Genomic DNA, 26,638 nt, shown 5'->3' on the forward strand with positions numbered 1-26,638 from the left:
GTTGAATACTGGGAGTGACTTTTCTTAAGAGCAAGATCATGGGCAATTCAGCTTTAAGCCTCAACTTCCACATCTGAATCAAGATGCCTAATTCTTAGGATTCTTATAAAGGTTAAGAAGGATAATTTATGTAAAGCCCTTATTATATTGCACAGAATATATAAACATTCAATGTAAAATAACTATCTAGCTATCCATTTATCTCATTTATTCATCCAACTATGCATTTACTCGTCCTTGTATTCTCTCTCTCATATCTGATCCTCTTACTTTGACAATTCACAGAGTAGTTAGATTAGCTCCAGTGTGCCTTTGGTCATATGGTTTTTGAGACTTGTATATCTTGTAGGTATACATAGACCCTGAAAGTGATTCTCTCAAAGAAGACAGAAACTTTTATAATCTGTTAGGTGTGATAGAAAAATTGATATAGAAAAACTCTTTGGGAATATATAATATTATTTTATTATTATTAGTCTATTCTAGAAAATGCTTTCACCTAGTAGATCTGTTTTACTGGATCTCATCTTTTCTTCTACCTCTGCAATTGTTATAAGAATTTAATTCTAGGAAACTGTTAAACTTAATTGCCAGATAGGGGGGAACTGACCATGATGTTACTGCATCATTGGAACCTCTATAAAATTATTCATACAACTAGAGAAGTTGAATTTCAGTAGAAACAATCATTTAAATCCATTTATAACAAATTTAATTAAAGGATTTTGGTCCATTAGAGACATAGAAATCAATCACACAAGTGCTTTTTTCAGTACTTTCACTCTCCAATTTTTCCTTTTTCTGTAGGTCATCCAGGGATTTTTGCCTTATTTCAGTCATTAAGGTAAGTAGTAATTTGTGGGTCTACTTATTGGTTATTTGCAGGAAAACTCCTGGTTACTAAATAACCAATATTTTACTCTTATTCCTGGAGTTTAGGGAAGAGATATGCCCTTTTATGAATACACAGTAATTGAAGATGCAATAAGTATTTCATACATAAGTTGATTCCTTAGAGGAAATTTCAAAATCAATTGCAGCATCATTTGAAAGAGCAAAAAACTAGAAACAATTCAACTCCTAAGGAGGTTGGTTAAGGGGGGAAATGGCATAGCTATATAGACTTAATATTTGTAAATTGAAACATGTAGATTTACCCAGAAGGATATATATCAATTTGTTGAATGGTTTTTGCTTCAGGATTAGAGTTATGAAGTAATTCACCTTCTACATATATCAACTTGATAGATTATGATTATTATCTAATAATAATTATAATGGTAATAATAAAGCAATGCAGATTAAAATCCTCTGCATTTAATATCCAGATAAATTTTCTAGAAAAGAATCATATCTGATATTAAGTACATTTTCCTGTAATTTAGGAGTCAGAAGAGCTTATATATTCAGTTCAATGCTTCTGGGAAGAATGTAATTTGTAACATGCATAGAGTACTTGGACAAGCTACTTAACCTTTCTGAGACCGTTTCCTCACTTGTAAAATGCAGATTATAAGAGTAACTACCTCAAAGACAGTAAAACTGAATCAGAGAATTACTACTCACACTAAATGCCATGGCAAAGGAAACTATTGGCTTGACTTTAAATCAGAACAACAAAGCCCTTCCAGAAGAATAGGGGACACAGAGGAAATCCTGCTTATTAGTGGTCGTAACCTTTGCCTCCCCTCCAGAACTTTATGTCTATTTCTTCTTTCACATATTTAAATAGAAATTATTATTTTACTGCACCTTCTTTTAGGCTTTCTTCCTAAGCTCACTGAGAAAGGATGTTTTCTCCTCAGAAGCTAAAGAAATTTGTCTAATTCTCCAGCAAGAGTTTAAGAAAGGTTTAATGCTGTAACTCTAGGTCATACCACAAGAACTTGGTCCCAAATGTGTACAGAAGGATATGTGCTCAATATCAGGTACGAGCAAAGACAGAAATTGAGGTGTAGTCCAGATCTCCAAAGATCTTGAGTTTATATGACTCATGGAGAATAATCATGTTACAACGAATGTCTTTATATTGCTGTCTCATTACCTGCCATCTGAACAAAAGCAGGGTGTTGGCTGCTCTCCTCCCCTAAAATTTCCTTATGAATGTCTCTGGGGGTTTTCGTGTACCCATGACCAGCACCTTATGTTCCTCTATCATGTCAAATAACTTGTTGATATTTCCTGCCTCATCTTGCAGTGCTTTTGCTACAAAGCATCTTGCAGTGGCTCTGCTTTTTACAAGGATGTTCCATGAGGCTCCAGGTTCCCTGCCTCCTGATGCTACCCAAGATGTAGAACCTTTGAGTTGCCAAATGCTGTACATTCCTTTATTTTTATTGTGTTAGGGTCAATCTCAGTAGCAATACAGAAAATAACTCTTTCCCCAAACAATGAGAATAAAGTTGTCCAAAGATCCCAAAGCTTTGCCAAGTACTTGCTCCTTGAATGTTGCCCATTTCCCAAAACTGTCCTTTTCATTTCAGTTCTTAGCCCAGTGAATCAAATCTACTTCCTGTCTGGGGGATAAAGTTCATATAGTCTTATTCCTTCTTCATCTTCCAGGTTTTTCAGAAGAACTTGGTCCTCCTTCCAGGTTCCTCACAAGAACTTTTTCTCCTATTAGATAGGAACATCGTCCCATGAATTCTGTAGATAAAACCAGATTTTAAGGCTAGACTGTAAGATTCATCTGGGAACCCAGATATTTGTAGTTATGAGAAGGGAAAGAGAGCTAGTATTTTTGATGGCCTTGTCATATGTTTCATCCCATTTTGTGTTTACAGTAGTCCTGTGAATTAGTTTTAGTGCTAGGTTTTGTCTGTGGACTGAATTCTCAATCCTTTCTCAATCATTCTGCATTTTCATCTTTTTTACGGGGGCTAGAAGTCTTGAAACTATATTCCCCAGACTCTTGACTCTCTTGCTGCCAGGTCTTGGGTATGGTTTAGGTTTGGCCATTGAGATTTACTTATGCAAGACTGGAAAGCTGAAGGGATGCAGGAGTGGTTTTTCTTCCTTCAGTGGTGATAGCTGATATGTAGACTTCCACAGACAAATTTGACAGGAGCTGAACTCAGTGTTGCACTACCTGGTTCCAAGATTTAGGGCTGTGGGCAGTTGGGAAGTTGGCAGTTATGTCAGGAGGCTTTCTCACGTCTGGGTAACAGCAGCAGTTTTATAATCTTTCACATCTGCAGTGGCATGAGTTGAAATCTAACAGCAACCCTATGAATTTTGTTCATCTAACACTTCTAATAAGTTTGTAAGCATCAAATTCCTCATAATCAATCTCTTTCAGTATGTAAATACTTAGAGGAATTTCTATTTTCCTCCATTGAACCCTAAAAGACATTGTGTTTTTTTCACGCTATTATACATATGAGATAGTGATAAAATTAGTAAATCTTATAGACACATTCACTGACTGAATTTTTTTAAGTTATAGTAATCTATTGCCTGCCCAAACCACTTAACAGTGATTGGAATATATTAGACCTTCAACAAGTGATAGTTTTAATATGATATAATCCATCTCTTCTTGCATAAAAAATTATATTGTCAGTCTCATTTTTGGTCTTCTTTATTTATTTGTTTCAGGCATGTTAGAAGTGAGCTTTTGTCATTTTTTGAGCTTAGTACAAGAGTTTTTTAAGACAATTCTCTATTTCCCTCACCCTCTACCCCCTGGCAACCACCATTATATTCTCGATTTCTACGAACTGGACTATTTATATACCTAATATAAGTAGAATCATATAGTTTTTATCCTTCTGTGATAGATTTATTTTACTTAGCGTAATGTCTTCCAGGTCCATTCATGTTGTCACAGATGGTAGGATTTTCTTTTTGTAAGGCTGAATAATATTCCATTATATGTATATACCACATTTCCTTTATCCATTCATGTGTCAATGGACATTTGGGTTGTTCCCATATCTTTGCTATTGTGAATAATGCTGCAGTGAACAAGGCATTGTAGATATCTCTATGAGATCCTAATTTCAGTTCTTTTGGATGTATACCCAGGAATGAGATTGCTGTATCATATGGTAGTTCTCTTTTTAGCCTTTTGAGGACCTTCATACTGTTTTCCATAATGGCTGCACTAACTTACATTCCCACCAATAGTGCACAAAAGTTCCTTTTTCTGCACATTTAGCCAACATTTGTTAGCTCTTGTATTATTGACGATAGCCATTCTAATAGGAGTGAGGTGATCTCACTGATTTGCATTTTCCTGCTGATTAGTGATGTTGAGCATCTTTTCATTTACCTGTTAGTCCTTTGTATGTCTTCTTTTAAGAGACTGTATTCAAGTCCTTTGCCCATTTTGTGATATGATTAATTAATTTTTTAACTATTGAATTGTAGGAGTTCCTTATATATTTTGGAAATGAATCCCTTCTCAGATATATGGTTTGCAAATATTTTCTCCTAATCCAAAGGTTGCCTTTTCATTTTGTTGATTGCTTTCTTTGTTTCTAATTTTTGAGCTTAGTTTATAAGAAATCTTTTTGATGAATCTATCTCATTTGTCTGTCTACAAAGACATTTTAAGTCTTTATGAATAGGTATAATGGGTATTCATTAAGCTAGTATTAATTACTGAGGTTAGTAGATGGTGTTAACCTAACTGTTTTACATTCATTATTATTTTTAACATAATCTTGCTGTTCTTCCATTGATCTTTCCTCTCTAGGTGGGTCACGTTTTCTTCTCTCTTTTCTATGCTGAAGAAGTGTAGATTGTACCCTGAACATCATGAATGTTATGTTTTGGAGGCTCTGGATTCTGTTAGTCTTCCAAAGAGTGTTAATTTCTTGTTTAGCAGACAATTAACATCATAGACAAAAGCAATCTCTTCTTGGGTTGTAGTTCAGTTCTCAGCTCAGTTATTTTATTCTTACCTGGACTGTTTTGAATCTGCCATGTGCATGCATAATTCAAGGGTCAGCCACAGACATTTACACAGAATTTGTAGCTCCCCATCTCAGTCTCCCTTTCTTCCAAGACTCCCCTCTCACTTTCCAGAATTCTGTAATCTGTTATTTTCAGGCTAGAAAGATGGGGATTTTCTATGAGAATTTTAGCTATCATGAACAGCATCAGCTATAATACAGTGTCAAGTTAGAGCATGTTGTCTCATGTTGTTTGCTAATTCAGTAGTTGACTCCCTGACAGAATTTGCCTGTTTTGTTCACTCTCCAGGGTCTTTAGACAGTGGTTTGTTGCATTTTGTCAGAAGTTTATAGTTTTTTATCTATGGGAAGGATGTTCTGGTAGAAGCTTAGTCCATCATATCAGATCTGAAACTTCTTTTTAAATTTAATTATTTATTTATTTTTAATTGAAGTATAGTTGATTTACAATATTATATTAGTTTCAGGTGTACGGCATAGTGATTTAGTATTTTTACAGATTATACTCTATTAAATGTAATATATGTAATTCCCTATGCTGTACAATATATCCTTGTTGCTTACCTATTTTATATATAGTGGTTTGTATCTCTTAATCCCGTACCCCTAACTTGCCCCCCATTCCCTCTCCCCTCTTCCAAACACCAGTCTGTTTTCTATATCTGTGAACCTGTTTCTGTTTTGCTATATACATTTGTTTGTGTTATTTTTCAGATTCCACATGTAAGTGATATCATACAGTATTTGTCTTTCTCCATCTGACTTATTTCACTAAACATAATATTCTATAGGTCTTTTTTATTATTCCCAAACAAGAGAAGTTTACTTATTGCTCACATGAAATCTTAAATTGTGATTCCATCCATGTCGTTCCTCCATGTCTCAGTTCCTTCTGTCTTGAGAGTCTGCTCTTCTCAGGAGCAATAAATGGAGAGAGAGTATGGAGCACTGCACACATGATGTTTCGATGGGCAGTTTGGGAGGTGGCACGCTTCATTTCCACTCACATCCTACTGAATAGAAGTCAGTCACAAGGCCATATCTAATTTCAATGAGTGCCTAAAGAATGTAGGCTCAGGAAGAAGAGGAAACCATTTTCTAATCAGCAGCCTCTGACACATAGCGTTTTAATCATTAATGCTTTTCAAAGAATTACTACAAATTGCATCTTCTGAGGAAAATTTAATATGTTCACGACATCTTTCCTCAATATCCATTAAGGATTCCCTGAACTGTGACTAATATCTTCTTATTGTCTTCAAATCATAACATTGTCTGAAATATACTTCTATGGAAATATCATGTTGGGATATGACTGTCATACACATCTATGAGTTCATTTAAAAACATTATGGAACACCTCCCAGATCTAAGATTTATGAGAAAGAGTCACTATTGCAGAAAAGCTCTTTATGGTCACTTATGCAGGAAAAGAAGAATAACAAAGTCAATTCTGCCAAATCACTACCATAGTGCAATTTACTTTGTATATTTCATACTTCAATGTATAAGGTCATGACTCATTTCTAACAGACAAAATTACTTTTACTCATTTCCTTTTATGAATATGAAGAACATTAATGTGGCAATGAGATGGACTAACAAGAAAAGAGGTCCCTAACTTGCTATGGGTCAAAAATCAAGTCCCAGTTTGGACTATGATGCTAAAGATAAAAGGATAAGAGTGAAAAAAAACTCCTTTATATCTATCTTTTAAAAACGAAGGGACAGAACTCTCAACCTCAGCAGCTTTATTTCTGAGACAGATTCAGGCCTTTGGGGAGTAATAGACATAGCACATTGTTTCCTGCTCTCCTGCTTGCATCTTCTAAAACCTGTGTGGTTCTTTTTTTTTTTTTCTATTCAGAGAAATAGAGAACTAGTGTAACTTCTGGATCTCTGCACATTTGGTACGCTGATGTAAGTCTGAGATGTGCTAACAGGTGAGCCAAGGTCAACGAGACTGTCATTTTTCTCTTTAGAGAAAGGAAGGGACTATACTTGCCTATGTCACAGTTTTCCTTTCTTTGTAGTAGTTTGCTAACCTCTGTGAGCATAGCAGTTGGGTACTAGGAAGGGAGTGGCAATTTGTTGTACATCTTCCCCTGTTATCATTTCCTCTTTGTTCCTAGACTATCATTTCACAAGTTATTTCAAGGAAAATTGGCTCTCACTAAGCTGAGGAAAAAAACACATACAGGTCTGTGGATTTTATTTGGTATTTTAGGCACAAAAAGTGGGGCTGCTGGAAATTTCCAGGTCACATGGAGCCAATCCCTACGTAATATCCATAATTATGCAAGAAAGTGATCATATTTTCAATCAATTTAGGATGTAGGATAAATATCTAGTTGTAAGACATCAAGTAGAGAAATGATGACAGCAAGCTTTTCTTAACAACCTTTCTCACAACCCAGAACAATTGTGACTTGAGATATGGACCTACCCATTCCCTTAGCCTCGTGGGCTTCCGTGTTTGCTGGGCAGTGGTTACCTTTCCCCTGGCTTTCAGAGATACAAACTCTAAACACATTGTTACAGTGTAATTTGCTTTATCATGCAATAACTCATAGCAAGCCCATTTCAGGTGGGCTTTTACATCAGGTGGACTCTTGAATCACAAAACAAAAAACTACTGTTTTCTATGCCTCCATACAAGAGCACTACCTCCTTGAAGCAAAGTATAGAACCGAATTTTCCTGGGGTATCAGTTGATTGCTCAGAACTGTGGAGATCAGGCATGAGACCTACAAAGCACAATGCTTATCTCTATAGGAGGTGGGGAAATGCCAGCGTAAAACTAATCAAGTAGGCCTTTACTTACAGAACTAAGGTACTTTCTGAGTAGCCATGTGTCTCATGGTAGTTAAGAAATATATTACAATTCATGGAGAAGACTACAGGTAGGATTTGGGGATGTTTCTATTTCCTCAAATGCAATAGGATCAAATATTTGCCAGATAGAAGAAACTACTATTCATTGTTTCCCACCAAATTATCCACTGTACTTGAAATTATTTATTGTGCCTTTTTATATTTGTTGGCTATGTGTTAAGTATACGTATTATTTTAGAAAAGTACACATTTTAACTATCTTAATCATATATATTCTTGTAACGTTTATTGAGGTCAGACTCTGAAGTAGTGCCTACAGTCTTGTACATAATACATATTTCTAAGTTCTTTCATTTTCATCCTATGACACAAGGCAAGGATGATTGCAGACTCCTGGCAATTGTGATGACTCTGATATACTCACATTATTTAGTGAATGACACTGAATCAACCAGAGAAGACATTTATTGGAATTTAGGTTAGAATCTTCATTTTCTTTTCTTATGACATTTTCATTTCTTAAGTGATTATCTTTTCAAGATGAAAGACTTTCTTTTTCATTAGTTTACTGTGTATTGTGTTAAAAGAGAAAGAGAGTAGGACTCATTTTCAAGTTTTATATTTGAAATTGTAAGATCCTTTGTTCATGGGAAGAAATTAAATAATAGTTCTATCCCCAATTTATGGCTGGCCAATTACTTCACTCTCACCATGCTTACAGGCTGCCAAGATAATAATACATTGATACTACTATGTCTTAAACCTTTAGCTGACCTAGTAAAGAAAACAAATTTTACTTAGGAACTAGCTTTTTCAAGACAGTGAATAAAACTTTCTTGCTTATAGGTAGAGTTTTGCATGCAAGGATTTTTTTCTCCTCAGAAACTGAAAGGAAGAAAAACTGTGGGTCTAACAAGCTTAACAAAAACAAACAAAACCTAACAAATTAGTACACATAAGTCCTGAGAGCGTTTCTAGAAATCACTCATGGGAATTGTGGTTAAGCTAGAGGTGAGGTGCTGGCACAGAGGACTAAGTGGTTACAGGTTCCTAAGAATCTTTCTTCCCTTTTCTCTCACGCATTTTATTACTCTTTCTATACCAGGATCCCTGCATTCTCCATCTAGCCCCTGACTAGGAAGTCTAATATTCAGGTGATGTCACAAGTGGTGCTCATTAGAATTGTTCCACAAATATTTAAGATATTTCTTCCAGTCCCTTACAGGATTGTACTTCATTTCCCCTTAGAGTTAATTGTGGTCACATGCATTGTTTTTGGTCCATGAAATGCTAGTGGAGATAATGTGCTTTTTCTGGGTGAAATATGTAAGAGCCACTGTGTGATTTATCCTTTATCTCTTTCCTTCTCCTTTTTCTCAGACAATGGTTACTCCATCAGCCTGGATTCCAGAGAGAGAAGACATGGAGCAAAACCTCTGGACAACATGTACAGGACATGCAGTGTGAGATTAGATACCTACATACATACATACTTATTATGAGGTGCCCAGATTTTGGAATCATTAGCATGCCCTAACATATCCTGCCTGATATACACCAATGTAGAGAGGGCGGTATTTCAGAATAAATTTTCCTAGAGCAATGTTTATTGTTTAAGCCTCCCCCACCTCCAAAAAAAAATTAACTAGCCCCAGGAGGGGCAGTCTTTTCCCAGCCAGAAAGGTTTTTTAAGATGTCAAAACATCATAATATATAGAAAATTAAACATATATACAATGCACAGTGGATAAACCAATCTCAATGCCAAGGAGGCAGGGATGCATATACATTCTGCAGGAGGCCCTGAAAATTATACAGCATTAGGTGTGAGAGGGTATAACCCACATGCTGAGAAGGGGAGCAAATATGTGGGAACAAGACATAATCTATCTCCAGAGATACAGACAAACTTCTCTGATGATAATTTGACCTTAGATATCAGGACTTTCACTCCCAGCATTTCATCTTGATTAGAACTTAAGAATATAATACAATAAACTTTAAAAAGTTACCACAAGGACATTCATCACAGCGTGGCTTATAAAAGCACCACACTGGATATCTTCTCAATATCCCATGGAATTGTTGGGAATTCTTGAAATAAGTTACAGCACCCCCATGTATTAAAATATTATAATGCCATTAAAATCACAGTGTGAAATTCCGTTTATGAAATAAGTAAAGTGAGGTGAGACTCTCAGTATGTTTTGTGAAGTGACACACTTGAATGAAACAATGTACCCATTATACTACCTGTGATTATTTCTGGTTATTTGAATAATGGACAACTTTTTCTTTGAACCAGTTTGCATTTTTCTAATTAGTTTACAGGTAACAGACATTACAGGTAATTAAAAATTATTTTTTAAAAAATGGAGCCAATGGAGAGAGAGAAGATGGCGGAAGAGTAAGACACGGAGATCACCTTCCTTCCCACAGATACAGTAGAAATACATCTACACGTGGAACTGCTCCTATAGAACACCCACTGAACGCTGGCAGAAAACGTCAGACCTCCCAAAAGGCAAGAAAATCCCCACGTACTTGGGTAGGGCAAAAGAAAAAAAGAAACAACAGAGACAAAAGAATAGGGACGACACCTGCACCAGTGGGAGGGAGCTGTGAAGGAGGAAAGATTTCCACGCACTAGGAAGCCCCTTCGTGGGCAGAGACTGCGGGTGGCGGAGGGGGGAGCTTCGGAGCCACGGAGGAGAGCACAGCCACAGGGGTGCGGAGGGCAAAGCGGAGAGATTCCCGCACAGAGGCTCGGCGCCGAGCAGCGCTCACCAGCCCGAGAGGCTTGTCTGCTCACCTGCCGGGGTGGGCGGGGCTGGGAGCTGAGGCTCAGCTTCAGTCGGATCGCAGGGAGAGGACTGGGGTTGGCGGCGTGAACACAGCCTGAAGGGGTTAGTGCACCACAGCTGGCTGGGAGGGAGACCGGAAAAAAGTCTGCAGCTGCTGAAGAGACAAGAGACTTTTTCTTGCCTCTTTGTTTCGCGGCGCGCAGGGAGGGGGGATTCAGAGCGCCGCCTAAACGAACTCCAGAGACGGGCGTGAGCCGCAGAGACGGGCACGAGCCGCGGCTATCAGCGCGGACCCCAGAGACGGGCGTGAGACGCTGGGGCTGCTGCTGCCGCCTCCAAAAATCCTGTGTGCAAGCACAGGTCACTCTCCACACCGCCCCCCCCCCCCCCGGGAGCCTGTGCAGCCCGCCACTGCCAGGGTCCCGTGATCCAGGGACAACTTTCCCGGGAGAACGCAGGGCGTGCCTCAGGCTGGTGCAACGTCACGACGGCCTCTGCCGCAGCAGGCTCGCCCCGCCTCCTCTGTACCCCTCCCTCCCCGTGGCCTGGGTGAGCCACAGCCCCCGAAGCAGCTGCTTCTTTAACCCCGTTCTGTCTGGGCAGGGAACAGACGCCCTCAGGCGACCTACGCGCAGAGGCGGGTCCAAATCCAAAGCTGATCCCCAGGAGCTGTGCGAACAGAGAAGAGAAGGGGAAATCTCTCCCAGCAGCCTCAGAAGCAGCGGATTAAAGCTCCACAAACAACTTGATGTGCCTGCATCTGTTGAATACCTGAATAGACAACAAATCATCCGAAATTCAGGAGGTGGACTTTGGGAGCAGGATATATTAATTTTTCCCCTTTTCCTTTTTTTGTGAGTGTATATGTAAATGCTTCTGGGTGAGATTTTGTCTGTATAGCTTTGCTTTATAATAGCTTTATTTTACTTCACTATATTATAGCCTCTTTCTTTCCTTCTTTCTTTCTTTCTTTCTATTTTTTCTCCCTTTTACTCTGAGCCGTGTGGATGAAAGGCTCTTGGTGCTCCAGCCAGGCATCAGGGCCGTACCTCTGAGGTGGGAGAGCCAAGTTCAGGACACTGGTCCACAAGAGACCTCCCAGCTCCACGTAATACCAAACGGCAAAAATCTCTCAGAGATCTCCATCTCAACATCAAGACCCAGCATCACTCAATGACCAGCAAGCTACAGTGCTGAACACCCTATGCCAAACAACTAGCAAGACAGGAACACAGCCACATCCATTAGCAGAGAGGCTGCCTAAAATCATAATAAGGCCACAGACACCCCAAAATACACCACCAGACGTGGACGTGCCCACCAGAAAGACAAGATCCAGCCTCATCCACCAGAACTCAGGCACTAGTTCCCTCCACCAGGAAGCCTACACAACCCACTGAACCAACCTTAGCCACTGGGGACAGATACCAAAAACAACGGGAACTACGAACCTGCAGCCTGTGAAAAGGAGACCCCAAACACAGTAAGATAAGCAAAATGAGAAGACAGAAAAACACACAGCAGATGAAGGAGCAGGGTCAAAACACACCAGACTTAACAAATGAAGAGGAAATAGGCAGTCTATCTGAAAAAGAATTCAGAATAATGATAGTAAGGATGATGCAAAATCTGGGAAATAGAATAGACAAAATGCAAGAAACATTTAACAAGGACGCAGAAGAACTAAAGAGGAACCAAGCAACGATGAAAAACACAATAAATGAAATTAAAAATACTCTAGATGGGATCAATAGCAGAATAACTGAGGCAGAAGAAAGGATAAGTAACCTGGAAGATAAAATGGTGGAAATAAGTACTGCAGAGCAGGATAAAGAAAAAAGAATGAAAAGAACTGAGGACAGTCTCAGAGACCTCTGGGACAACATTAAACGCACCAACATTCGAATTATAGGGGTCCCAGAAGAAGAAGAGAAAAAGAAAGGGACTGAGAAAATATTTGAAGAGATTATAGTTGAAAACTTCCCTAATATGGGAAAGGAAATAGTTAATCAAGTCCTGGAAGCACAGAGAGTCCCATACAGGATAAACCCAAGGAGAAACACGCCAAGACACATATTAATCAAACTGTCAAAAATAAAATATAAGGAAAACATATTAAAGGCAGCAAGGGAAAAACAACAAATAACACACAAGGGAATCCCCATAAGGTTAACATCTGATCTTTCTGCAGAAACTCTGCAAGCCAGAAGGGAGTGGCAGGATATATTTAAAGTGATGAAGGAGAAAAACCTACAACCAAGATTACTCTACCCAGCAAAGATCTCATTCAGATTCGATGGAGAAATTAAAACCTTTACAGACAAGCAAAAGCTGAGAGAGTTCAGCACCACCAAACCAGCTTTACAACAAATACTAAAGGAACTTCTCTAGGCAAGAAACACAAGAGAAGGAAAACACCTACAATAACAAACCCAAAACATTTAAGAAAATGGGAATAGGAACATACATATCGATAATTACCTTGAATGTAAATGGATTAAATGCTCCCACCAAAAGACACAGGCTGGCTGAATGGATACAAAAACAAGACCCATATAAATGCTGTCTACAAGAGACCCACTTCAGACCTAGAGACACATAGAGAATGAAAGTGAGGGCATGGAAAAAGATATTCCATGCAAATGGAAATCAAAAGAAAGCTGGAGTAGCAATTCTCATATCAGACAAAATAGACTTTAAAATAAAGACTATTACAAGAGACAAAGAAGGACACTATATAATGATCAAGGGATCGATCCAAGAGGAAGGTATAACAATTGTAAATATTTATGCACCCAACATAGGAGCACCTCAATACATCAGGCAAATACTAACAGCCATAAAAGGGGAAATCGACAGCAACACAATCGTAGTAGGGGACTTTAACACCCCACTTTCACCAATGGACAGATCATCCAAAATGAAAATAAATAAGGAAACACAAGCTTTAAATGATACATTAAACAAGATGGACTTAATTGATATTTATAGGACATTCCATCCAAAAACAACAGAATACACATTTTTCTCAAGTGCTCATGGAACATTCTCCAGGATAGAGCATATCTTGGGTCACAAATCAAGCCTTGGTAAATTTAAGAAAATTGAAATCGTATCAAGTATCTTTTCCGACTACAACGCTATGAGACTAGATATCAATTACAGGAAAAGATCTGTAAAAAATACAAACACATGGAGGCTACACAATACACTACTTAATAACGAAGTGATCATTGAAGAAATCAAAGGGGAAATCAAAAAATACCTAGAAACAAATGACAATGGAGATACGACGGCCCAAAACCTATGGGACTCAGCAAAAGCAGTGCTAAGAGGGAAGTTTATAGCAATACAAGCCTACCTCAAGAAACAGGAAACATCTCAAATAAACAACCTAACCTTGCACCTAAAGCAATTAGAGAAAGAAGAACAAAAAAACCCCAAAGCCAGCAGAAGGAAAGAAATCATAAAGATCAGGTCAGAAATAAATGAAAAAGAAATGAAGGAAACAATAGCAAAAATCAATGAAACTAAAAGCTGGTTCTTTGAGAAGATAAACAAAATTGATAAACCATTAGCCAGACTCATCAAGAGAAAAAGGGAGAAGACTCAAATCAGTAGAATTAGAAATGAAAAAGGAGAAGTAACCACTGACACTGCAGAAATACGAAAGATCATGAGAGATTACTACAAGCAACTCTATGCCAATAAAATGGACCACCTGGAAGAAATGGACAGATTCTTAGAAATGCACGAACTGCCGAGACTGAACCAGGAAGAAATAGAAAATATGAACAGACCAATCACAAGCACTGAAATTGAAACTGTGATTAAAAACCTTCCAACAAACAAAAGCCCAGGACCAGATGGCTTCACAGGTGAATTCTATCAAACATTTAGAGAAGAGCTAACATCTATCCTTCTCAAACTCTTCCAAAATATTGCAGAGGGAGGAACACTCCCAAACTCATTCTACGAGGCCACCATCACCCTGATACCAAAACCAGACAAAGATGTCACAAAGAAAGAAAACTACAGGCCAATATCACCGATGAACATAGATGCAAAAATCCTCAACAAAATACTAGCAAACAGAATCCAACAGCACATTAAAAGGATCATACACCATGATCAAGTGGGGTTTATCCCAGGAATGCAAGGATTCTTCAATATACGCAAATCAATCAATGTGATACACTATATTAACAAATTGAAGGAGAAAAACCATATGATCATCTCAATAGATGCAGAGAAAGCTTTCGACAAAATTCAACACCCATTTATGATAAAAGCCCTGCAGAAAGTAGGCATAGAGGGAACTTTCCTCAACATAATAAAGGCCATATATGACAAACCCACAGCCAACATTGTCCTCAATGGTGAAAAACTGAAACCATTTCCACTAAGATCAGGAACAAGACAAGGTTGCCCACTCTCACCACTATTATTCAACATAGTTTTGGAAGTGTTAGCCACAGCAATCAGAGAAGACAAAGAAATAAAAGGAATCCAAATCGGAAAAGAAGAAGCAAAACTGTCACTGTTTGCAGATGACATGATACTATACATAGAGAATCCTAAAGATGCTACCAGAAAACTCCTAGAGCTAATCAATGAATTTGGTAAAGTAGCAGGATACAAAATTAATGCACAGAAATCTCTTGCATTTCTATACACTAATGACGAAAAATCTGAAAGTGAAATTAAGAAAACACTCCCGTTTACCATTGCAACAAAAAGAATAAAATATCTAGGAATAAACCTACCTAAGGAGACAAAAGACCTGTATGCAGAAAATTATAAGACACTGATGAAAGAAATTAAAGATGATACAAATAGATGGAGAGATATACCATGTTCCTGAATTGGAAGAATCAACATTGTGAAAACGACTCTACTACCCAAAGCAATCTACAGATTCAATGCAATCCCTATCAAACTACCACTGGCATTTTTCACAGAACTAGAACAAAAAATTTCACAATTTGTATGGAAACACAAAAGACCCCGAATAGCCAAAGCAATCTTGAGAACGAAAAATGGAGCTGGGGGAATCAGGCTCCCTGACTTCAGACTATATTACAAAGCTTCAGTAATCAAGACAGTTTGGTACTGGCACAAAAACAGAAATATAGATCAATGGAACAGGATAGAAAGCCCAGAGATAAACCCACACACATACGGTCACCTTATCTTTGATAAAGGAGGCAAGCATATACAGTGGAGAAAAGACAGCCTCTTCAATAAGTGGTGCTGGGAAAATTGGACAGGTACATGTAAAAGTATGAAATTAGAACACTGCCTGACACCATGCTCAAAAATAAACTCAAAATGGATTAAAGACCTAAGTGTAAGGGCAGACACTATCAAACTCTTAGAGGAAAACATAGGCAGAACACTCTATGACATACATCACAGCAAGATTCTTTTTGACCCAGCTCCCAGAGAAATGGAAATAAGAACACAAATAAACAAATGGGACCTAATGAAACTTAAAAGCTTTTGCACAGCAAAGGAAACCATAAACAAGACCAAAAGACAACCCTCAGAATGGGAGAAAATATTTGCAAATGAAGCAACTGACAAAGGATTAATCCCCAAGATTTACAAGCAGCTCATGCAGCTCAATAACAAAAAAACGAACAACCCAATCCAAAAATGGGCAGAAGACCTAAATAGACATTTCTCCAAAGAAGATATACAGATGGCCTACAGACACATGAAAGAATGCTCAACATCATTAATCATTAGAGAAATGCAAATCAAAACTACAATGAGATATCATCTCACACCGGTCAGAATGGCCATCATCAAAAAATCCAGAAACAATAAATGCTGGAGAGGGTGTGGAGGAAAGGGAACACTCTTGCACTGTTGGTGGGAATGTAAATTGATACAGCCACTATGGAGAACAGTATGGAGGTTCCTTAAAAAACTACAAATAGAACTACCATACGACCCAGCAATCCCACTACTGGGCATATACCCTGAGAAAACCATAGGTCAAAAAGAGTCATGTACCAAAATGTTCATTGCAGCTCTATTTACAATAGCCAGGACATGGAAGCAACCTAAATGTCCATCGACAGATGAATGGATAAAGAAGATGTGGCACATATATACAGTGGAATATTACTCAGCCATAAAAAGAAATGAAATGGAGGTATTTGTAATGAGGTGGATGGAGTTAGAGTCTGTCATACAGAGTGAAGTAAGTCAGAAAGAGAAAAACAAATACAGTATGCTAACACATATATACGGAATCTAAGGAGAAAAAAAAAAAAAAAAGGCCATGAAGAACCTAGTGGCAAGACGGGAATAAAGACACAGACCTACTAGAGAATGGACTTGAGGATATGGGGAGGGGGTGGGGTGAGATGTGACAGGGTAAGAGAGTGTCATGGACATATATACAGTACCAAACGTAAAATAGATAGCTAGTGGGAAGCAGCCGCATAGCACAGGGAGATCAGCTCGGTGCTTTGTGACCACCTAGAGGGGTGGGATGGGGAGGGTGGGAGGGAGGGAGATGCAAGAGGGAAGAGAAATGGGAACATATTGTATATGTATAACTGATTCACTTTGTTATAAAGCAGAAGCTAACACACCATTGTAAGGCAATGATACTTCAATAAAGATGTTTAAAAAAAAAAAAAAAATGGAGCCAGGCAATCCCATAATTTTCAGTAGCTAGTGTCCACACAGGACATAACATTTTGTCTCTGTGTTCAAATCTGAGGAAAGACAAGTTAAAAACAGTCATCAAAGCTGGGTACTCTGAATAACCTCTTCTACTGCTTTGTCAAGTGGAGTATTTTTAGACATTTCAGACACACACACTGTGCACCATTCACTTGCTCTCTGTCAGAGCCTTCTGTGTCCTATAATTTTACACTCTAAAAATAGTGGTGAAATATTGATTTCCTCTCTAACTTCTGCCCAGACTTTAGTTGGATGCCTGGTAAGGATTCCATTCTGAGAAGATCAGTACTTGACCCTGCACTTTGTTCTTTAGTGAAGAAGCACATTGCATCTTCATACTCTCACCTCCGGCTGTCTATGTCTTTTTCTTGGCATTTGTGTTGTTATAGTACATTCAAAGGAGGATCATTATTTTACTTTAAACCCAGCCAATGATAAAGTATCCAAAGTGTGTACAGGTTTTCCAAGAAGGCAAACACCTATTCCCAACAAGGCAGTAGCTATATTGGTTATTTGTTTATTTATTCATAAATAAATTGCCATGGATTAAACTCAGCAATATATATAAATTTGTAACGTTTCCTTGGAGTACTAATTGTAATGAGCAACTAAATTATAATCTCTCTGAAAACAGAAAGATTTATTTATCTTTTTTTTGGATTTATGTCAAAATAAGTATTTAGTACATAGCTAATGAATCATAGAAGAGACTAAAAAGATCAGTTGTAAACATAAGCATACGTCAGAATTTTGTATATGATTCATTCATTCACTTATTTTCCCAACAAATATTAAATTATTAATTATTTAGTAATTATTAATTTATTAAATAGTTTAGTGGAAGACTATAATATAAAGTCAATACTTTCAATCAATGAATAAAATGATCAATGAATAAATGATGGGACAATTTGAATAAATCAAACCCAATACCACTGTGGCAAGGAGGCATATACTTTCTGTAGGAGGCTCTGAAAAGTCATTTGGGTTTGGGTAACACAATTGAGGGTAAAATTGGTTCCTAATTGAATATGTTTTCAATTTCTTTATTTTAGTGAGTCTGTAGCCTTATTTAAGCAAAGCTTGAATCTGTAATGGATGGGAAATTTAAGTTTCTGAGGACTTTGTAATATAATATCACACAATATTATAGTGATGAATAAGTTTTTAAAGTGGTATAAATGTTAGTTTAACTTAGCTAGTCTTTCAAAGAACTAGAAGTATTTATATGAAAGTAATTGAAATTAAATACAAGTTGCAGAAAAGAGGAAATATACCAAACAGTGTAATGTTTACTTTTAAACCATTAAAATAATAGGAAATGTGGAAAAATAGGCACATTATTTGTAGAGTAAAATCAAGGAGTGTTAATAACTCGTTCTTTTCTAAAGTAAATACCTTAAAGCTTTTTAGACTTTTATATAACATTTTCAGAAATCAGACTATTATGAAAATATCTTTAAAAATGCAATGATACAGAATGTTATAAATTGTATATAACTTGTTTTCATGGAAAAAGAATATCATCCTTGCTCTATTTGTATATACTTTATACATTTTTATATAAATTATTTAGCAAAATATCTAAGCCTAAATATGTCTTCTACTGAACATCTTCTTAATAATAACAATCCAGATGGCAAAAGTGGGGTTTGTCTAGAGTATTTGCTGCTGTGATTAGAGGCCTGGGGTGTAGAAAACACAGGGTGAAGGGAGAGACAGCGGAAAAGTTTGAGAGCCCTGGCCTGGCTGCCCTGAGGCTAGTATCCCAGTAAATTAGCTCTTCAAACGATTATTCCTAAAACATTAGGACCTGCTCGGAAGGGGAGAGGCAGCAAGTTCAAAGGAGGGCCTCTGGAGTGTGGAGTTCCAGAGTTTGGAGGCAGCAAACTCACCAACATCCGCTGATTTGTTCTGATGTCTCAGAGTAAAGCATTTGCTCTTGTGCACATGAGGAGAGTCTGAAGGGAACTCTGTGGAGTTAGACAGGGAAGACGAATTGTGCCCAAATCAGTGCATACCTATCAGTGCCAATGAATTACGCCCCTGAACGTCTAGCTCTTCAAAACAGAGCCGTGTGGCTGACAGGGTCTTCATGCTCTGACCAGGTGTCAGGCCTGAGCCTCTGAAGTGGGAGAGCCGAGTTCAGGACATTGGACCACCAGAGGTCTCCTGGCCTCACATAATATCAATCAGCAAGAGCTCTCCCAGAGATCTCCATCTCAATGCTAAGACCCAGCTCCACTCAATGACCAGCATGCTCCAGTGATAGACACCCCATGCCAAACAACTAGCAAGACAGGAACCCCACTCATTAGCAGAGAGGCTGCCTAAAATCATACTAAGTTCACAGACACACCAAAACACACCACAAGACATGGTCCTGCCCATCAGAAAGACAAGATCCAGCCTCATTCACCAGAACACAGGCACCAGTCCCCCCCACCAGGGAGCCTACAAACCCACTGAACCAACCTTATCCATTGGGGGCAGACACCAAAAACAACAGGAACTACGAACTTGCAGCCAGTGAAAAGCAGACCCCAAACACAGTAAGTTAAGCAAAATGAGAAGACAGAGAAATATGTAGCAGAAAAGGAGCAAGGTAAAAACCCACCAGACCAAACAAATGAAGAGGAAATAGGCAGTCTACCTGAAAAAGAATTCAGAGTAATGATAGTAAAGATGGAAAATCTTGTAAAATCTTGGAAATAGAATGGAGAAAATACAAGAAACGTTTAACAAGGACCTAGAAAAACTAAAGAGCAAACAAACAATGGAGAACAACACAATAAATGAAAGTAAAAATTCTCTAGAAGAAATCAACAGCAGAATAACTGATGCAGAAGAACGGATAAGTGACCTGGAAGATAAAACAGTGGAAATAACTACCGCAGAGCCGAATAAAGATAAAAGAATGAAAAGAATTGAGGACAGTCTCAGAGACCTCTGGGACAACATTAAATGCACCAACATTTGAATTACAGGTGTCCCAGAAGAAGAGAAAAAGAAAGGGACTAAGAAAATATTTGAAGAGATTATAGTTGAAAACTTCCCTAATATGGGAAAGGAAATAGTCAATCAAGTCCAGGAAAGGCAGTGAGTCCCATACAGGATAAATCCAAGGAGAAACAGGCCAAGACACATATTAATCAAACTATCAAAAATTAAATATACAGAAAAATTAGTAAAAGCAGCAAGGGAAAAGCAACAAATAACATACAAGGGAATCCCCATAAGGTTAGCAGCTGATCTTTCAGCAGAAACTCTGCAAGCCAGAAGGGAGTGGCAGGACATATTTCAAGTGATGAAAGGGAAAAACCTACAACCAAGATAACTCTACCCAGCAAGGATCTCATTCAGATTTGACGGAAAAATTAAAACCTTTACAGACAAGCAAGAGCTAAGAGAATTCAGCACCACCAAACCAGCTTTACAACAAATGCTAAAAGAACTTCTCTAGGCAGGAAACACAAGAGAAGGAAAAGACCTACAATAACAAACCCAAAACAATTAAGAAAATGGTCATAGAAATATACATATCAATGACTACCTTAAATGTAACTAGATTAAATGCTCCAATCAAAAGACACAGACTGGCTGAATGGATAGAAAAACAAGACCATATATATGCTGTCTACAAGAGACCCTTTTCAGACCTAGGGACACATACAGACTGAAAGTGAGGGGATGGAAAAAGATATTCCATGCAAATGGAAATCAAAAGAAAGCTGGAGTAGCAATTCTCATATCAGACAAAATAGACTTTAAAATAAAGACTATTACAAGAGACAAAGAAGGACACTACATAATGATCAAGGTATCAATCCAAGAGGAAGATATAACAATTATAAATATTTATGCACCCAACATAGGAGAACCTCAATACATAAGGCAAATGCTAACAGCCATAAAAGGCGAAATCAACAGTAACACAATAATAGTAGGGGACTTTAACACCCCACTTTCACCAATGGACAGATCATCCAAAATGAAAATAAATAAGGAAACATAAGCTTTGAATGACACATTAAACACAATGGACTTAATTGATATTTATAGGACATTCCGTCCAAAAACAACAGATACACTTTCTTCTCAAGTGCTCATGGAACATTCTCCAGGATAGATCATATCTTGGGTCACAAATCAAGCTTTGGTAAATTTAAGAAAATTGAAATCGTATCAAGTATCTTTTCCAACCACAATGCTATGAGACTAGATATCAATTACAGGAAAAAAAACCTGTAAAAAATACAAACACATGGAGGCTAAACAATACGCTACTAAATAACCAAGAGATCAATGAAGAAATCAAAGAGGAAATCAAAAAATACCTAGAAACAAATGACAATGAAAACACAACAACCCAAAACCTATAGGATGCAGCAAAAGCAGTTCTAAGAGGGAAATTTACAGCAATACAATCCTACCTCAAGAAACAAGAAAAATCTCATATCTAATCTTACACCTAAAGCAATTAGAGAAAGAAGAACAAAAAAACCCCAAATTTAGCAGAAGAACTCATAAAGATCAGATCAGAAATAAATGAAAAAAAATGAAGAAAACAATAGTAAAGATCAGTAAAACTAAAAGCTGTTTCTTTGAGAAGATAAACAATATTGATAAACCATTAGCCAGACTCATCAAGAAAAAAAGGAAGACTCAAATCAACAGAATTAGGAATGAAAAAGGAGAAGTAACAACTGACACTGCAGAAATACAAAGGATCATGAGAGACTACTACAAGCAACTATAGGCCAATAAAATGGACAAACTGCAAAAATGGACAAATTCTTAGAAAAGCACAACCTTCCAAGACTGAACCAGGAAGAAATAGAAAATATAAACAGACCCACCACAAGCACTGAAATTGAAACTGTGATTTATAATCTTCCAACAAACAAAAACCCAGGACAAGATGGCTTCACAGGCAAATTCTATGAAACATTTGGAGAAGAGCTAACACCTATCCTTCCAAAACTCTTCCAAATATAGCAGAGGAGGAACACTCCCAAACTCATTCTACGAGGCCACCATCACCCTGATACCAAAACCAGGCAAAGATGTCACAAAAAAAGAAAACTGCTGGCCAATATCACTGATGAACATACATGTGAAAATCCTCAATAAAATACTAGCAAACAGAATCCAGCAGCACATTAAAAGGATCATACACCATGATCAAGTGGGGTTTATCCCAGGAATGCACGGATTCTTCAATATACGCAAATCAATCTATGTGATACACCATATTAACAAACTGAATGATAAAATCCATATGATCATCTCAATAGATGTAGAAAAAGCTTTCAATAAAATTCAACACCCATTTATGATAAAAACCCTCCAGAAAGTAGGCATAGAGGGAACTTACCTCAACATAATAAAGGCCATATATGAGAAACCTAGAGGTAACATCGTTCTCAATTGTGAAAAACTGAAACCATTTCCACTGAGATCAGGAAGAAGACAAGGTTGCCCAGTCTCACCACTATTATTCAACATAGTTTTGGATGTTTTAGCCACAGCAGTCAGAGAAGAAAAAGAAATAAAAGGAATACAAATCAGAAAAGAAGTAAAACTGTCACTGTTTGCAGATGACATGATATGATACATAGAGAATCCTAAAGATGCTACCAGAAAACTCCTAGAGCTAATCAATGAATTTGGTAAAGTAGCAGGATACAAAATTAATGCACAGAAATCTCTTGTATTTCTATACACTAATGATGAAAAATCTGAAGGAGAAATTAAGGAAACACTCCCATTTACCACTGCAACAAAAAGAATAAAATACCTAGGAATAAACCTACCTAAGGAGACAAAAGACCTGTATGCAGAAACTATAAGACACTGATGAAAGAAATTAAAGATGATACAAACAGATGGAGAGATATACCATGTTCTTGGATTAGAAGAATCAACATTGTGAAAATGACTCTACTACCCAAAGCAATCTACAGATTCACTGCAATCCCTCTCAAAATACCAGTGGCATTTTTCACACAACTAGAACAAAAAAATTTCACAATTTGTATGGAAACACAAAAGACCCTGAATAAACAAAGCAATCCTGAGAAAAAAAATGGAGCTGGAGGAATCAGGCTCCCTGACTTCAGACTATACTACAAATCTACAGTAATGAAGACAGTATGGTACTGGCACAAAAACAAAAATATAGATCAATGGAACAGGATAGAAAGATCAGAGATAGACCCATGCACATATGGTCACCTTATAAAGGAGGCAGAAATATACAATGGCGAAAAGACAGCCTCTTCAATAAGTGGTGCTGGGAAAACTGGACAGCTACATGTAAAAGAATGAAATTAGAACACTCCCTAACACCATACACAAAAATTAACTCAAAATGGATTAAAGACCTAAATGTAAGGCCAGACACTATCAAACTCTTAGAGGAAAACATAGGCAGAACACTCTATGACATAAATTACAGCAAGATCTGTTTTGACCCACCTCTTAGAGAAATGGAAATAAAAACAAAAATAAACAAATGGGACCTAATGAAACTTAAAAGCTTTTGCACAACAAAGGAAGCCATAAACAAGATGAAAAGACTACCCTCAGAATGGGAGAAAATATTTGCAAATGAAGCAACTGACAAAGGATTAATCTCCAAAATTTACAAGCAGCTCATGCAGCTCAATATCAAAAAAAAAAAAAAACCCAATCCAAAAATGGGCAGAAGACCTAAATAGACATTTCTCCAAAGAAGATATACAGATTGCCAACAAACACATGAAAGGATGCTCAACATCACTAATCATTAGAGAAATGCAAATCAACACTACAATGAGGTATCACCTCACACCAGTCAGAATGGCCATCATCAAAAAATCTACAAACAATAAATGCTGGTGAGGGTGTGGAGAAAAGGGAACCCTCTTGCACTGTTGGTGGGAATGTAAATTGATACAGCCACTATGGAGAACAGTATAGAGGTTCCTTAAAGAACTAAAAATAGAACTACCATAGGACCCAGCAATCCCACTACTGGGCATATACCCTGAGAAAACCATAATTCAAAAAGAGTTATGTACCACAACGTTCATTGCAGCACTATTTATAATAGCCAAGACATGGAAGCAACCTAAATGTCCATCGACAGATGAATGGGTAAAGAAGATGTGGCACATATATACAGTGGAATATTACTCAGCCATAAAAAGAAACAAAATTGAGTCATTTGTAGTGAGGTGGATGGACCTAGAGTCTGACATACAGAGTGAAGTATGTCAGAAAGAGAAAAACAAATACTGTATGCTAACACATATATATGGATTCTAAAAAAACAAAATGGTTCTGATGAACCTAGGGACAGGACAGGAATAAAGATGCAGACCTACTAGAGAGTGGACCTGAGGACAGGAGGAGGGGGAAGCATAAGCTGGTACGAAGTGAGAGAGTGGCATGGACGTATATACACTACCAAATGTAAAATAGATAGCTAGTGGGAAGCAGCTGCATAGCACAGGGTGATCAGCTCAGTGCTTTGTGACCACCTAGAGGGGTGGGATAGCGAGGATGGGAGGGAGATCAAGAGGGAGGAGATATGGAGATATATGTATATGTATAGCTGATTCACTCTGTTATACAGCAGCAACTAACACAACAATGTAAACAATTATACTCCAATAAAGATGTTAAAAAATAATATTAATAATAATAACAATCCATCCAAGGAATGCAGTGACTGCTATGGCTATGGCAATTATTTTTGCTTTTTTGAGGGGAAGAGGATACCCATTATCAGAATTAGGAAGTTCTATTATATTACTATACTGTACAACAACAACAACATTTTCATAAATCAATTTTGAATTTACCAAATACTTTATTTCTTCATCTGTTGTGATAATATTATTTTTCTTCTTTTTCCTGTTAATATAGTGAATTGACAGCGACTACTCTCTCTTTTTTCATAATTGGTATTAGTAGGAGTATATCAATTGTATTAGTCATTTTAAAACACCAACTTTTGGCTTTGCTGAATTTCTCTGTTATATGCTTCTATTATTTTAAATTTTGTTCTAAGCAGTATTTTATCTATATTCCAAATCTTTTAATGTGTTTTATTTTCATTACCATTGAAGTTAAAAATATTTTCGGGGCTTCCCTGGTGGTGCAGTGGTTGAGAATCTGCCTGCCAATGCAGGGGACACGGGTTCGAGCTCTGGTCTGGGAAGATCCCACATGCCGCAGAGCAACTAGGCCCGTGAGCCACAATTACTGAGCCTGCGTGTCTGGAGCCTGTGCTCCGCAACAAGAGAGGCCACGATAGTGAGAGGCCCGCGCACCGCGATGAAGAGTGTCCCCCACTTGCTGCAACTAGAGAAAGCCCTCGCACAGAAACGAAGACCCAACACAGCCATAAGTAAATAAATAAAATTTTCTAATTTCCATTTTGGGTTATTTAGAAATATGTTACTTAATTACCAAATATTTGAGCTTTTTAAAGTTATTTTATTATTGATTTTTTTTAAACTTGTGCTGTTCAAATCCATATTTTTCTGTTTGTTTTTGTGTGTGTGTGCATGTGGTGTATTCTATCAGCCTAAGAGACATATGTTAAAATTTCTAAGTACATATGGAGATGTATCTATTAATACAGTCTCTGTCCATCTTTTGCTTCATTTATTTTTAGCCCATGTGATTAAATTTATACAAATTTAGAGTTGTGACATCTGCCTACTGAATTAACTGTTTTAACATTATGAAATATTCTTTTTAGAGTATAAGTTTTATGTAGAAAGTCTGTTTACATTCTGAAGTTCCATTGCTGAAACATAATTACAGATCCTTACATAATTATAGATTCTTATGTGGTGTATTGGCTCTGGTTTCACCACATTATAGATGATATGTGTAGCACAGAGCAGAGTATACAATGGATTTTAAATAAAATATCTGTTCTCATTTTTTTCTTCAAGTCATGGGATTTCTTTGTGCCTATATATCATGTTTGATATGGGCCAATATTTATTGTTGAAAAATCTGGGAAAGACCTTGATACCCTAGGTTTGGTAATAATGGAAGGTTTATTTTTATTCTAAGGTAAAAGTGGATATAGATAATAAGAGCCTTCAAGGGAAGACAGGTGATAAGCTCCAACATTTCTCTGTGCCATTAACAATGGAATTTGGTTGTGCTGTTAACTTAATGGATAATGGTGGAAGCAGAGTAAGGACCTGGAGCTGGCAGAGGATGTGGAATCGCTGAATCAAGGATTTGCTTAAGTCAGGAGCAAACTGTAGAATACAGATTCTTGGGAAGTTCTGGGACAGGATTGCTCCCCTTCCCTCTAAAACTTAACTCGGTTCAATTTGGCAATCTTATACTTGACACTAACCATAT

The 26,638-nt window shown here is 37.4% G+C and overlaps 1 protein-coding gene across 18 annotated transcripts in view; it reads left to right on the forward strand.

The window, feature by feature from the left end:
• The window catches only part of LOC309647393 (uncharacterized protein), a 198,518-nt gene that overhangs the window by 131,371 nt on the left and 40,509 nt on the right, over positions 1-26,638 (forward strand). For 8 of the 18 annotated variants that reach the window (XR_014255996.1, XR_014256000.1, XR_014256001.1 and 5 more), the window contains 3 exons: positions 808-1,928; positions 6,787-6,862; positions 9,135-9,217. Coding sequence is in view for 4 of the 18 variants with exons in the window: in XM_082434733.1 (XP_082290859.1) it covers positions 8,118-8,232; positions 9,135-9,217 (198 nt within the window). In the remaining 14 variants the exon portion in view is untranslated. The other 10 variants (XM_082434733.1, XM_082434732.1, XM_082434734.1 and 7 more) reach the window with 7 other exon arrangements.

Source organism: Balaenoptera physalus (assembly GCF_965194825.1).
Source record: "Balaenoptera physalus genome assembly, chromosome: 18".
NCBI lineage: Eukaryota > Metazoa > Chordata > Mammalia > Artiodactyla > Balaenopteridae > Balaenoptera > Balaenoptera physalus.